This window comes from Netta rufina (genome assembly GCF_964035555.1).
Source record: "Netta rufina genome assembly, chromosome: 3".
Classification (NCBI taxonomy): domain Eukaryota; kingdom Metazoa; phylum Chordata; class Aves; order Anseriformes; family Anatidae; genus Netta; species Netta rufina.
The window spans coordinates 53,966,962-53,981,706 of record NC_140125.1 but is presented as its reverse complement, the minus strand read 5'-3'; the positions used below and the strand labels follow the sequence as shown (position 1 = coordinate 53,981,706).

General features: G+C 47.8%; 2 protein-coding genes across 3 annotated transcripts; one reads left to right on the top strand and one right to left on the bottom strand.

Annotated features, from left to right (window-relative positions):
- Positions 1-6,052: 6,052 nt before the first annotated feature.
- Positions 6,053-7,401, bottom strand: LOC311207567 (uncharacterized protein; the record flags this gene model as incomplete). The annotated part of the gene is made up of 2 exons (XM_084283673.1): positions 6,053-6,469; positions 7,068-7,401. The coding sequence occupies 2 exons, from the start codon at positions 7,399-7,401 to the stop codon at positions 6,375-6,377; spliced, it is 429 nt and encodes a 142-aa protein (XP_084139799.1). The 3' UTR covers positions 6,053-6,374.
- Positions 7,402-7,413: 12 nt separating this feature from the next.
- On the top strand, positions 7,414-14,485 carry ZBTB2 (zinc finger and BTB domain containing 2; the record flags this gene model as incomplete). 2 transcript variants are annotated; one of them, XM_084283672.1, is made up of 3 exons in its annotated part: positions 7,414-7,536; positions 9,566-9,749; positions 11,589-14,485. In XM_084283672.1, the coding sequence occupies 2 exons, from the start codon at positions 9,577-9,579 to the stop codon at positions 12,949-12,951; spliced, it is 1,536 nt and encodes a 511-aa protein (XP_084139798.1). In that variant the 3' UTR covers positions 12,952-14,485. The 2 variants fall into 2 exon arrangements, with proteins under 2 accessions (XP_084139798.1, XP_084139797.1); XM_084283671.1 differs by lacking the exon at positions 7,414-7,536 and having other exon boundaries at positions 9,544-9,749.
- Between the last annotated feature and the right edge of the window lie 260 nt (positions 14,486-14,745).

Below are 14,745 nucleotides of genomic sequence, written 5' to 3'. Positions count from 1 at the left end.
ACATTCTTCGGAACTCCTGTAATAGTGATGTTAAAGAAGTGTTAATCTGTGGATGTGCTAGGGTAAAGCTGACATACAAATGATACATTCTAGGGGTTAGGCTGGGTGCAGGGAGCTAGCATTTTCCTCCTCACCGAACAGGGACAGAAGGATGGATCACTTCGGTGCTGACCTTATTAATTTACTGAGCTACCTGGCGTGACTTTAATACATCTGGCAGGTTGGGATGGCTTTTCTTTTTTTTTTTTTTTTAATTATGTTATATTCTTTCCCTGTCACTACAAAGTATTTGTATAGTTGCATGCGCATAAAGTTTAGGAACTAGTTGGACTTTATCTGAGGTCACAGGAAGCTGTAGCAGAACAAGAAACTAAAGCTCACAAAGTTTCACTGTAACTATGCTATCCCCCTTTTGTTATCTGATTAATAACAGTACAGATTACAAAGAATGAATTAGTGTAGGTTAAAGCGTCTTAATTTTAGTCTAGGTAAATGTTTCAATGGTTTTTAATGTCTTCCTGGAGTGTTCTAGATTACCATCTCCAGAACACTGCCACTTACTTGTACATGTGAGAATGAGGTCTGGGTTTTTTCAGCATTCAACTTTCTACGTGAATTTTCAGAAACTACTATGCAACTAGTAGTCACCTTTTCCAAGATCAGGTTAGTCTACTGGACTTGCTTCAGTGTCAGGTGAAATACAACATCTCAGTAACATAACCTAGGAATTCTGAAAAGCCCATGAAACATCATTAACAAGCCGTGATGGCTAGATTCAGGCTAGAAGTGAGATTACATTTGCAAGAGCTTACATGCTATTTCTCTGATCACCTGAAAAATCTGAGTATTAGTATTAGACTTCTTTTGAATACGTCAGCCGTGTGCATGGGGAAGAGAATAGAATTGGGCAGAGCTAGAAAAAACATCCGACTATAAACCCATCATCTTGCCACAAATTGCTACCAGTGGTTTGGGGAGACATTGTAAGAAGCAGCAGCTCCTCTTTAAGGAGTAGCCTTTTCTCCTCAGAAAAGCAAAACCTGGAGGTCAGCAAACAGTTTTATGAACTGCTGAGGCTGTCTGAGCTGTCAGCCCCATTCACAGAAGCAAACCAGTCAGCAGAACAGCTTGGTGACAAAGTTTACTATTAACTGCAGAACAGTTCCTCAGCACTGAAATACTACATTAGATCTGTGAAGAGGTGCTGGGTACGTTTTTCTACATAATTACAGCAAGAGAATTAGGTTAAATTTTAATTGCCATTCTTCTAGCAAACATTTTTTCATTCCTTTATCAAAACAGGCTTTCTCACCCCCACTTTGAATACAATAAGTAAGCCTGAAAACATAAGTTCCCATTCATCTCACGTACTTAAATGATTTTGGTACTTCAATTAAATTGCTAAAGTGTAAATTTGCAGGCAAAATGCACCTATCAAACACACAGACTGAGTTACCCAGCCAAACACACTGAAACAACAGGAGCCTGGTTACTTCTGCAACTCCAAATCAGTTTCTGTCTGCACAGATGACTGCAGCTGTGAAATGCCTCGTTCTGTGCGGCCCCAGACCTGCTTTACTGGGTGGAACAGCTGTTGGGTGCGCTGCTTCGGTTAAGCCCTATCTGCACGTTAAACTTTGTAGCCACCTTTTTGAAAGCCTACCTGCTGGCAGCTGCAAATCTGAGGGTTGTTTTATTGAAGTATCCAGCCTCGGACAGAACAGCCTCGCTGTGTTACACGCAGAGACCCGAGACCAAGCCAGGCAGCTGAATGCACCAAGAACTAACTCGAGCTCTGAGAGCACAACATACAGCAGAGCAACTCCTGATGTGCAGGACTCGGGACACTCCTCCCGCCAGCAACTTTTCATTCTGCTTCAAGCTGGACAGCCGATAGGGGCCCCTTGCAAGCTCACAGCACGACCTGATCAGCAGGGAGTTTATGGCACAGGCGAGATTAGAATCCAGTTCCAGAAGCAAATAAAGCCTGCAGTAACTGTGAGAACGCATCTGCCTTATCTGTCTCATCCACCACACACCCTCATAGTTTAACTGCAGAGCCTTCTGCACTACTTCATTCAAATCCAAAATGGGTCTGTTCTAGCCAGGGAGGGTCCAAGGGTGAAAGACAAAGTGATAGAAATATTGTATATATGAGGAAAATCAGAGAACAATCCTGTTATACCTAAAACTCTTGAAATTGTAATCTTTTTAATAAATTAACATAAATCAAATTAAGACCAAATGGCGAGAAAATGGTTCAGATGGAACCTCGTTAGACTATCATTTATGAAGACCTCAACTGCACAGACAGCTTCTAACTGCTTTTTCCACCAGATGAGATGAAGGACAACTTGTCATGAGACTAGCTGGTTGTAAAACCGCTACGAGCACTAACAGTCAGGAGTCCTGACATCCAGTCCAGTTTTTGCAGGGGAACCTCTCTCTGCTGGCCAGGGTCAGCCCCTGTTTTGTTAGAAAATCAGCCCTGCAAGTGATAACATGTAAAAATGAAAGCATATAAAATGACACCTCCCTGCATCTCTGCAAAGATAACTTGCATTCAGTCCAGCCAGTGCAGAAGAGCTTATGTATGACTTTCTTGCCAACTTCAAGCATCTGCCTGAAACGGGAATAATAAAATGCTGTGAGATTTGCTTTCCTTCCCCAGCCTACCTTAATGGTAGGAACCACTAAAAAGTTAAGCTCAAAATGTAAAAAAGAACCAGATACTGTGTCCACATAAATGAGTTTATTTACTCACAGCCAAGTAACAAAGTTGCCTTCTAAAGCCAGCAGGGACACAAAAGACGGAGACAGGTGTCCTAGGCAGTAATAACGGTTGTGGCAAACCTTTTTCCAATTTAAGACCCTTCACACCTGGATCCATTTAGAAATTGCAAAAAGGAACCGAGGTACCATGTGTGCCAACCTACTTTTCTCAGCTGCCCTCGGGACCAGAGACAAGCGCTGCGGGAGGTCCTGCTGGCCCCGGCGGGGCAGCGGATCACCTCTGCTGGGAGTCTCATCCTCATCTGCAGGCAGGTGATGGCACCAGCCTGACAACAGTACAGAGTTTGAGCTACTCGAACACACTAAAATACAGAGGGATGTAAAAAGCAAAAACCACACCCCAAAACACTTTCATCCAGTGGAGAGTTGGGGGAGAAAGCTTAACTGTGTCCTAGCTAAGGGGAACAGGAAGGGCCTTGAAAAGTACACAGCCCCAGCTGAGGAAATAATCTTAAGAGACTGCAATGCCTTCCTGCTGGTTGTAGAGAAAAGACCTGTGCTAGTCTTAGACAATTATTTTGCCATAGCTACACACTCCACCAGGTAGCTCACTTCTGATCCCCCCAGTGCCCACCCGGGACGCATTTCTTGGCATCACACACATATTCTCTGCTACACATAAAACCCCAGAGGCTGAATCTCAGAAAACAAAGTAATTCCAGCAGTTTGGGGTCCTCCACAGGCCTGGACAGAACAAGAACTAAACAGACCTAGACACACCCAGAAAGCAGAGCAAGCAAACCCCGATCCTCACAGCCACAGCACAAGGACAACCCACCCCCCACCCCACCCACACCCCCATTTCTGATTCTTTCAACCAAACCTAAGCAAACTTAAAACAAAAAGACTTTTTTTTCCCTTAAGTCTACTTTGAGTTGTAGAAGGCACCACGTTGACAGGATCACCTTTCCTCCCAGCTGGTGCTATGTATGTCAGTCTTCAAGCTCCACACAAGAAATACATGTTCCAGACAGGCGAAACAGGGTTGCCAACCAATGGTAGCTGCCAATTATTGTTGCACCCCCAAATACTTTTTAACACTCTGCCGACTGCACTGGAGTCAATGCTAGTATCACGACTGTTCTTGACAGAAACCTCAACTGCATAGGCTTGAAAAATGCACTCTGTGCAGTTGCAGTTTCAATCTTCCCCCCCCAGGGAGAACAAAACATGCAAGTACACATTACCGTAGCTTTACAGTTGTGCTACACTAGAAATGTCACTCCAGCCAGGAATGCACAGTCCCTCTTCAACTTTCCCAGTTAAAAGCAGGCAGGGCTGATGCACCAGGCTCATCTGGGACGAAGGCAAAGGCAGTAGGAAAAGGGCTAATCTGCACAGCAGAAGCTGTGTCAGTTCGGTTACGCCAACAACTCCTGATGGAAATGGGACTCCTAACAAATTCTTCTACCTATGGTTAAACCATTTCCTTTGAGGACATATGTTCTACAAGCAAAAGGATTTGGGGTTTGTGTTCTGTTTGCTTTGCTGCTGTAAATTGCAGCTACTCAGTAGCTGATGATAAAGCTTTGCTCACTAGGTGTAAAAACACGAAGTTTCCACATTTGTAACCAACATCAGGATACCAGAACAGCCCTAACGTGAGGGCTTTTCGTGGGCACCACTTTTCCTTGCTTTGACAACAAGTGAGGTTTGGACCGAGCGTGAGACAAATTCTAGCAGGGATGGTAACCCTGGACAAAGAGACAGGCGACCATCAGATGAACAACATTTATTCATCCAGCAAGAAGCTACCGCAGCTGTCACGCTTCCCACCAAGCCTTGTCACCAAGATAAATCAGAAGCCAAAGCGTCAGAAGCGTCAGCTGTGCTAATAAAATGGATTTACAGTGTTGATACAGACTGGCATTTTACTACAGATGTACCCATGCGGAAACAGTGCCCAGGACGTGCACTGATGGGAAGCCCCCGACAGCTTTGGCGATCCCAGAAGCTGCCCTGGGGCAGTGGGTAAGGAGCACTGCAGGAAGGAATGAGCAAATTCAGAATAGGGACTCTACTCTCCTGCTTTCCAAAAACGCTACAAAATTTGAAGACGTGCTGAAAAACTTAAATTCAAACCCGACTGATGTCAACGGAGCTGTTAAGGTTTTGACTAGAACAACAAAAATCTGCTCCCCCAAACCAACTTCAGCTGATCTCCACCAAAGAGACACACTGACAGACTTGGGGCCATCTAGCTCTAGTTCCTCCTACTGCCCTAGTGCATTTTTACTCAGATTAGCAAATGTCTTCATCGTTCTATTAGCACTTAAATCATCAGCAGTGTGCTCATTTACAATGCAAAATGTTCCCCTACCAAAGTCCTGCCTTTAGTCTGGGTTATGCGTAGATCAAAACAAAACCAAAGACACAGGGACTGATCGTATCAGCAGCAGCAACACAACTAAAGACACTGCTCTGTACTCAAGAGCATGAACATTCCTTTTAAAAAGTCATAAAATTAGGAAATAAATCCTGAACAAGCACCTCAAGAAACTGGAGGAAAAAAAGCTGGCATATAAAAACTGAGAGCACAATAATAACACTTAATGAGAAAAAAGATACATTTTAAATTACAATTTCAGCTGTACTGAGTGTATGTTAAGAAAAATACACTAAGAAGTCAGACAGGCTTTAGATTTAAAATTTTAGATTCACATCTTAAGCCAGGTGTGAACTGTTGCAACAGGTGAACTACTTGTGGCTCCCTGTGACACAGATGACATGTCTCAGGTGCCAGCCAGCACTGCAGATGTAAGGTTAGGCAGCATTAAACTCAGCACAGAAATCTTTCTACCAATTCCAGCAGACTCTGAATCCAACAGGATACTTTTAAATTAAGAATTGCATTATTGCTGGATTCAGGTATTGCAGTCCAAACAACAGGCTTTAAAGCTGAATTATGAGTTTTTTTATAAAAAAACAATCACTTAAGTTAGTTTTTTTCCAGTTTCAGAGAGAATACAGAGGAGAACCTCACATGAATTCTGACACAGAAGGACTCAAGGGCAACAAAGAAGAGAAAAAACAGGACGAAAAGCAAAATCATCAGATAGGTACCTGCCAGAAACACCATGATTTTCTTAAGTAGCCCTCTCAAACTTAATTGAAAACTGTATCGCTCTCACCATGTTCCCCGAGAATGAGACAAGTTGGCCACCACTAAGCAACACAAGTCCAAACGTCCACCTACTCTCTTTACTTTGTATTTAGTTTGCAGAGCTGAAATACAAGTGAAAGGTAAGGGGAAAAAAAATCTGCCAAGTAGACTAAAAGCCTTTCAATCTGCTGGTGAAATACCTTTACATCAACTTTTATCATGCCCTCAGCACAAACGAACCATGAGTGCTGTTAAAAGTGTGTCTCCAGCACAGATATCCGAGGAGGCTCTGAGGATACAGCACTGTTCAGTTTCTTTATTCTGAATACTGCAACAGCAGCAAACACACCACTGGTTTTCTACTCCAAGCAAAGTAAGTTTGGTGCTTTTTGTTTAAGGACTTAGCTAGTTAGTTTTCGGGTGCTGCTTAACAAGGATAAATAAATAAATATTGATGAGCTACCTGCTGCAAACACACTCAAGCTGTATCTATCAAGACCTCCGCCAGTTTCAGTGGCAGACAGCAGAGCCAGGCGCGCGTAAAGCTCTCCCAGTCCTTGCTCGGTTTAGACCCTGTAAAAATAACAATAGCCTCAGATGACTGCAGTCGCCTGTTGATTTACAGACCAGACAAAATACAGGACTCCTCCGCCCATTCTCCGCGCAGTTGCCGCCAGGACTCTAAACTCGAAGGGTTTGGGCTTCGCTTTGTGCATCCCTCGCGGGACACCTGAATGTACCGATCGCAGAGCTATCAGCCCAGCTCCAGCTAGCGCCCTGCCAGCTGGAAGCGCCTCGCACAAGCTGGCTTAATTCAAGAAAGAGATTGCTGAGGAGCGTTAAATAAATAATTAAGCCGTGACAATGACCCGGACCCATTCAAACCCTTGGCACTGCCGCTCCTACCGAAGGAACCCAGGCTGCACGACACCTCGCTGCTGGCTGCTTGCTTCCCCCGGGCTCCTCACCGCCAAGCTTCCCCGGCAGACCCGCGCCCAGCCCAGCAGCGAGGCGCAGGAGGGGAGCCTCCAGCCAGCCTGCCCACCCCGGGGGGCTCCGGGCAGGTGCTGGCCGCGCACCTCCAGCATCGTTTCCTCCCTCCCTCCCCGTGCAAGCCCCGGGCGCGCCCCCCACCGGCGCTGCGCGCCCCGGTGAGGCGGCGGGGACGCACCTGCGGCCGCCACTCGAACCGGGGAGGGAGCGCGGCCTCCTCCTCCTCCTCCTCCTCCTCTCCTCTCCTCCTCCTCGTCCCGCAGGCGGAGCTCCCTCCCCGCCACCCCCGCCGCCGGGGCCCGGAGGAGCCGGGGCGGGCGGCGGCGGCGGCGGGGCCGGTCCCGGCGGGGAGGAGGGCGGGGCGGGAGGGGGCTGGGTGGCGGCTGCTGCTGCTGCTGCTGCTGGCGGTGGCGGTGCTGGTGCTGCTGGTGCTGCCGCCACAGCGCTCGCCGCCTCCCCTCCCCCCCGGCGGGGGCTCCTCGCTGCAGCCTCTGTGCTCCGCTCTCGGTCATGTGACCCTAACGTAACCGGACAGGAAAAGCCGCCGCCGCCGCCGCGCTGACTCCGTTGTTGCCGCCGCCGCCGCTGCTGCCGCTGCCGGGCGCCGAGACCACGGCGGCGGCTCCCGGCGCCTCGGCCGCCCGCAGGTGAGCGCCGCGCCGCGCCGCCAGCACGTGGGGCCCGGCCCCGCCGCACCGGCGGGGGGCTGAGGGGAGAGAGCGGGGCAGGGAGGCGGCGGGGGGGCGCTGAGGGGGAACGGGCCGCGCCTGCCGCCGCTTCACGAACCGGGCCGGGCGGCTCCAGCCGGGACACGGCCCCGGGGTGGGGGAGGGCGGTGTGCGGGGGGCGGGGGGGGCGCCGGTGGCTCCCGCCGCAGGGCCGGGCCCGGCCGGTTGGGGCCCGCTCGCACGCGCCCGCCCTCGCGGCTCCCCCCCCCCCTCCCCTCCTCTCCTCTCCCGGGCCGGCGGCATCCGGCGCGGGGAAGGAAGGGCGGGGGAGGGGAGGGGAGGGAGGGGAGGGAGGTGGGGGGGGAGGGGGCGGCCCCGCCTGTCTCCGGCTCCTCGGCAGGGGCGGGCCCGGCCCCAGCGGCGGTGGCGGCAGCGGCGGCTCCCGTCTCGCGCGCGCGCTGCGTCTCGCGCCGTCGCCGTCCGTCCGTGCGCGTGGCGTGCGCGGGAAGAGGGAGGGGAGGGAGGGAGGGAGGGGAGGGAGGAGGGGGGGGTGAGGGGAGGGGAGGGGAGGGAGGGGGGGGGAGGGGGGGGGGAGAGGGGCGGGGCTCAGCCAGTGAGAGCGCCGCGCGGCCGCCCGGCCTTCCGCCCCGCCGGCCAATGGGAGCGCGCCGCCCGCTGGGTGCCACAGGGCGCGGGCGGCACGGGGATGGGAGGAAGGGGGGGGGGAGAGGGCGGCCCGCAGGCCACGCCCACGCGCGCGCGCGCACGGCGGGAGCGGGAGGGAGCGGGCGAGGCGCGCGCGCCGCGGGGGCCATTTGCCCTCCCTCAGCGCCGCGCCTGTAACGGCGGGACGGGGCCGGGCCCAACGGCCGCCAACGGCCCGCATGGAGCCCCTCCGGGGGGCACCGAGATCGTGAAACAGAACTGCCGGGCACCCATGAGGGGGGGGCTGAAGGGAGCCGGAGCCCGATTTTTATTATTATTATTATTTTTCCTATCAAGAGCGTTAGCTGAGCAAATAATCGTTTGGTTATTTTATTATTGGTCACTGAGCCCTGCTGTCGCCCTCCAGCAGGCAGAAATGCTTCGAAACGTGCTGCCCTGTGTGCAATACACCTTTGTCCTCTTCCCTAAAAATAAAAAATAAAAAAAAGAATCATTCCTAACACACGAAGGAAACACTCAGTTCGTACTTTACCCAAAATCTTGGTAACTTCCCCTTAAACTCATGAAAAAAAAAAAACAAACACCTCCCTGTACATCTGCTGGCTTTGATCCATTTTCCACCACCTCTTTATTTTCTGTTTGTAGAGCATCCGCAGTGCCCCGGATCTGTAGAGCATGGGCATGTGCCCCGTGCCCGGTGCTTGCGTTGCCCCACGCCGTGCTGTTTCACCCGGCTGTGGGCAGGACTGCGTTGGTCACTGCGTGCTGTCACTTCTGCCCACAGCTCCGCTTGTGTTGGTTGAGTTTATACCCACTTGTTGATGGTAGCGGCCATATATTCATCCGTCCATCCATACGCAACCCTCCTAATGTGTTTGCCTGGCTACTTTTTTCCCAAAGTTGCCAATTCTTGCTTCCAGAGGTGCCCTCGAACCCTTGAGAGCATGCTTCTGTAGGAGCATGTGGTGGGTGAGGCTGCACAAGCCCTGGTTTAGGCTGGCTGAGGTCGGTGCCACGTTTCCCTGGTGCTTGCCTGATGTTGCATGGGTTCCCACTGATGGATGGAGCCATACACGTCACCCCCCGGCATTCCTGCTTTGTGGGACAAAGTAGGAATTTCCCAGGAGAGAGCAAATCACTTGCACCTTTGTGAATTGTGTTGCGTGTCATGAAGCAGCGGTCCTTGCCTGCGTGCAAGGTGTCATTGGTGTTGTAGTTTGGGGTTAAGAGGTGTTATTAATGCAAGGCGTACAGACATTAGAGGAAAATAACCACAGAGAGATCTACTGTGGCACCTGTGTATCTACTGTTAAGTTTTACATGAAAGTCGTTTGCTTTTCAGAGTGTAAAAAAATGGATTTGGCCAACCATGGACTTATTCTGCTGCAGCAACTAAATGCTCAGAGAGAGTTTGGTTTCCTGTGTGACTGCACGGTTGCAATCGGGGATGTCTACTTCAAGGCACACAAGTCGGTCCTTGCTTCTTTCTCCAACTACTTCAAGATGCTCTTTGTTCACCAAACCAGGTAACTACGGGAAGGCTGACTTGACTGTTCAAATGTTGTTCGGTTAGCTGTGGTAGGGAGGTCTAGCGACATCTTGAAACCTGAAAGGTTCCTTTTGCTTCTTGCTGCGACCTGGTGAATGGTATCTGATCATATGTGCAGACCAGAATCTCAGTTTGAAAGTGTCAAAGTGGAAGATGAAGTTCATTAACATTAATGTTATAATTCAGTGAATATTCTTCATCCTTAAAAAGTATGGGACGCCTGGAATTGAGTATTTTAAGGCTCCTGTCTTCACCATTGCACTTCTCTTCCTCCACTCCCTATATTCTACGCAGTCTTGGCAGTATTCTTGACATTGCCAGAACATTATAAGCAGCCCAATAAGTATCTACTAAGAGGTTTTGAGAAATGGATGTGTAAAATAGGGTATTATGTTTTGTGTTTTTCTTTAAATCAGATAAATAATAAATAAATAGAAAATAAAGGTTGCGTTGGGTTTTGGGGTCAGGATGGGCTGTTCTGTTGGCTTGTTTGTTTCTTTTTTGGGGGGAGGGGAGAGCTGAACAGAGAAGGCATTAACAAGATAAGTTATGAGACTGTTTTAAAGATTTTTGAGGAATTCTCTTTTTCCCAATTATTTGAACTGTATCAAAAAGTTTAAGTGAGCAAAACTCTCGGCTCTGGCTAATAGTCTTTGTCCAAAAGTAAATATACATCAAGGAGAGAAGTACGTTTGCACTTCTGAGACAGGACTGTAGCAGGTGTATCAGTCTTGATGCTCCGTCAGGAGCATACGGTCATCTCTGGAGGATGTCACTGCACAGTTTATTTTGAGTAATACAGCTGAGTTCAGAAGCAGTAAGAGGGAGCTCAAGAAGGGTACACCTCACGAAAAAGAAGAATTGGTTATAATTTCCTCCTCAGCTTGGTAGCCTACTGTGGTCAGAGCATTCAGACCACAGTGCAGTCATGTCCACTTCTGGATTTGTCTTTCATTTAACGTCTGCTTAATGTGAGAGCTACAAATAACTCTGAAAAACAATGAGAATCCCAGATCCTCTCCTTTTGCAAGGCGGCCTAACTGAGACATTCCTGATTTTCTTTCTTGTTCTGTGAACTTCACCCTTCCGCCTTCACAGAGATCCAGCTGGAGGACTGGGGGGTGTTTCAGTCCAGAGCATCCTAATGGGGGATGCATAGAGCGTGATCCAGCTTCAGGATGCTGTTGGTTTCAATCCCGTTAGGCTGAAGAGGGCATCGCAACCAATGTGCCTCACTTAATTGAACGCTCTAACCAAGGGACTGTTAGTGCTGACCAAGCATACTACCGGTGCTACCTTTCCTTCCTCCCTGTTCAGGGAAAGAAGCTCCTGTTCTCTTGGTAAAGAGCCTGGCCTTCACGGGTTGGATGTGCTCAGGCTACACCTTTTCCACCAGATCCTCAGGGAATTCCCACCCTGTCCTGCGTGTTTCTGGGTCATAGTGCAGCTTAGAGGAGGTGATACCGCACGTTTGCAGAACTGTTACTGTAAACACTAGTAAGACGTAGAAGCCAAACAGGTAAGTGCCAGATGAGTTCTCAGGGCTAAGAACGGACAAAAAAGGGCTGTGAATTTATACTCCTGTGCTAGCAAGTCTTAATTTGGCTGCAGACATGTTTGAATCCAATTAAAAAAGGGGGAGGAGGAAATATCTTCAGAATTTATGAAATATATTGATGTCTGTGACATCAAGTCTATCACGCAACAGCAATTTGGAAAGGTGAAGATTGCGATGGGACAGCTTAATCCTTATCTAGATCTGGTTGAAAACATCATTTCCCTTATCAGTTACTGATCACTTTGTTTCACCTTTCAGTGAATGTGTCCGTTTGAAAGCGACTGACATACAGCCAGATATCTTCAGTTATCTCTTGCATCTGATGTACACTGGGAAGATGGCACCGCAACTCATTGACCCAGTTCGACTAGAACAGGGAATAAAGTTTCTGCATGCGTATCCACTCATTCAGGAGGCCAGCCTTGCAAGTCAGGGAACTTTTTCTCACCCGGATCAAGTTTTTCCATTAGCATCTTCATTATATGGCATTCAGATTGCAGATCACCAGATAAGACATCCCACTAAAGTTACATCAGCAACTGACAAACTCGGGCGAGAACCAAGGCCACAGACTTCACGGATGACCCAAGAGCAGGTTTCGGAAGGCTCGCAGCTCTCGCAGTTAGCTACAACTATGCCACAAGTGACCCGGACAAATATGACCACTTCTGACCCCTTGCCATCATCTTTATCCCCGGAATTGGTATCTGCTGCCGGTAATAATTCACCTGCGGGAGAAGAGGCCAACATGGAAGCATCTTCTTCGGATGAACAGCCTTCTTCGCTCACAATAGCACACGTCAAGCCAAGCATTATGAAAAGGAACGGGAGCTTCCCAAAATACTATGCCTGCCACCTCTGCGGTCGACGGTTCAACTTGCGCAGTAGTTTGCGAGAGCACCTGCAGATCCACACAGGAGTTCCCTTCACGTCGAGCCAGCAGGGAGAAAGTAATATTTCTTTGTCTCTCTGTAACAACACGGCTGAAAAAGATGCCATGGAAGTGCCTGAAGCCGGGATGATTAGTGACAGTGAGCTGCAGCAGATCTCAGACTCTCCAATAATTGATGGGCAGCAGCAATCAGAGACACCGCCCCCCTCAGATATTGCAGACATAGACAACTTGGAGCAGGCAGATCAAGAGAGGGAAGTAAAAAGACGGAAATACGAGTGTTCCATCTGTGGGCGCAAATTTATTCAGAAAAGCCACTGGAGGGAGCACATGTACATACACACTGGCAAACCCTTCAAGTGCAGCACTTGTGACAAAAGCTTTTGTAGGGCTAACCAGGCTGCCAGACACGTGTGCCTAAACCAGAGCATGGACACGTACACGATGGTGGACAAACAGACTCTGGAACTCTGTACTTTTGAGGAAGGCAGTCAAATGGACAACATGCTAGTACAGACCAACAAGCCCTACAAATGTAACTTGTGTGACAAAACATTTTCAACTCCCAATGAAGTAGTCAAACATTCGTGCCAAAATCAAAACTCTGTCTTTACGCTAGAAGAAGATCGCTCCATTCTGCTAGGTGCTGGGGACACAGAAGCCACAGAGACTGAAAACTCAGTGTTAGCCTCCATCAAAAAGGAGCAGGAAGCAGTGTTGTTAGACTGAATGTGAAACCTGTATCAATTTTTTAAAGTTTCTTTACTCATTTTTATTAAATCAACCCTCCCTTCCCCACCCCCTGCCGCCTCACTTACCCCTGCCATCTTTTCCACCAGCCTCCTTCCCACCCGTTGTCTTCAGCAACCAGAACTGTACTGGCACATTAGGAAATGGGACTTTGCCTCTCCCACCGAAACAAACAAAAAGCTCTCGCGTCGAACCGCAACATAATTGATTTTAATACAAAGGAACATGTGAAAAATAATCCAGCTAACTATGTGGATAGTATTAGTTAATCCAAATTTAATAGATTTTAAACAAAATTTAGATTGCTTAAAAGTGTATTTAGATACGATGATGAAAGTAAATGAGAAACAGAGTATCAGTTTGGTAAGCAAAGAGTATATATATTAGTTTCCCTGGTAAAAGGCATTTTGAGAAAATCTGGCAAATTTAACACCATGCGTTTTAGAACTCCACATGCAAGTTGATTAATATTATAACTTGAAACCCTCAGACTTTTTGCTCAATGAATGCAAAAATTGTTCATTGAGGTAAAAATCGCTGCGGGTGTTGTGTTTCTTTTAGCCTTACGTTTTCCTTCAAGTATGCCTTTGGGTATCTGTTTCAGGTAGCATGATTGATTCAAGCAAAGAAGTTACTAAGTCAAATTTTGACTTGAGTAGCTGAAATAATAATGTGATGGCAATCTTTATATATATATATATAAAAGTACTGTATATGTATAAAGATTTATATATATATGGAAAGTGTTTGTGTGTATATTTGATACAGGTAAATAAATGCACACATCCTTTTTAAGCAACTGGAAGTCTGCTCTCAGATTCAGCCCAGAAAGTATTCTAGTTGTTTGACAAAACTAGTTATTGCACAGGTTATTTTAAATCAAATTTAAAATGTCCTCAGCTGTGTGCATTTTTATTCGCCTGTAGAACAGAAGCTGTTAGGTAAGTGTTGTCACCCAAGATGCAAAGGAAGCTGGAGAAGTGACATCCTGGTGAGCACAGTACCATCATCGGTGCAGCACGTGCATGTGTTGTTAGCTATAGTTTCAAGTCGTTCTGGATGAAATGAGAGGGAAAAACTGTATTTATTGCCTTACTCAGGCAAGGAATGCCCGTGGTTTCATTTGGTCTAATTGCATGAGTTAAGATGAAGAAAAAGTGGTGCAGAGCCGTTCTAGCAACAGGGGATCATGGTTGTTTTAAAGCAAATCTGTAGTGTCGACTGGCAAATTCTGCTCTTTGAGAGTCCCTTTATTTTCAAAGCCAAGACAAAGTCTGCAAAAACTGAAAGGATGAATTCTGTAGTTTTTAGTTACTGCTGATGATAGCACTGCAACTTTGTGTTAAAAATCAAGTTGTTGATTCTTATTATTTTATATTAAAGTGCCCGGATTTTTTGCTGGTAGCCTCAAAACCTAAACTGACAGCAAGGAGGAAGCCCGCCTAGCGATTACTGGGCCGCCAGAAGGCTTGAAGGACAGAATTAAGTGCCCCATCGTAAATGGAGACACTGGGTGTTCGGGGGGGAGGGGTGGGAGAGGGCAAGTCACAAACCACAGCTCTTCTCTGTGTATACATTTAAACTGAATATCATCTTTTTTGTGTATAGTTAAGTTCTCAGATTTGTAAGTTTTTATACATCATTTCATTGAATAAAAACTGAATTAAATGGGATATGATTTATTGAGTTGCAGGTGAAAGGTTGTTGGTTCTTTTGATCCTCCTGAAAGAATTCTTACTGAATCAGTTTAAAAGCCAAGCAATGTACTCTGCA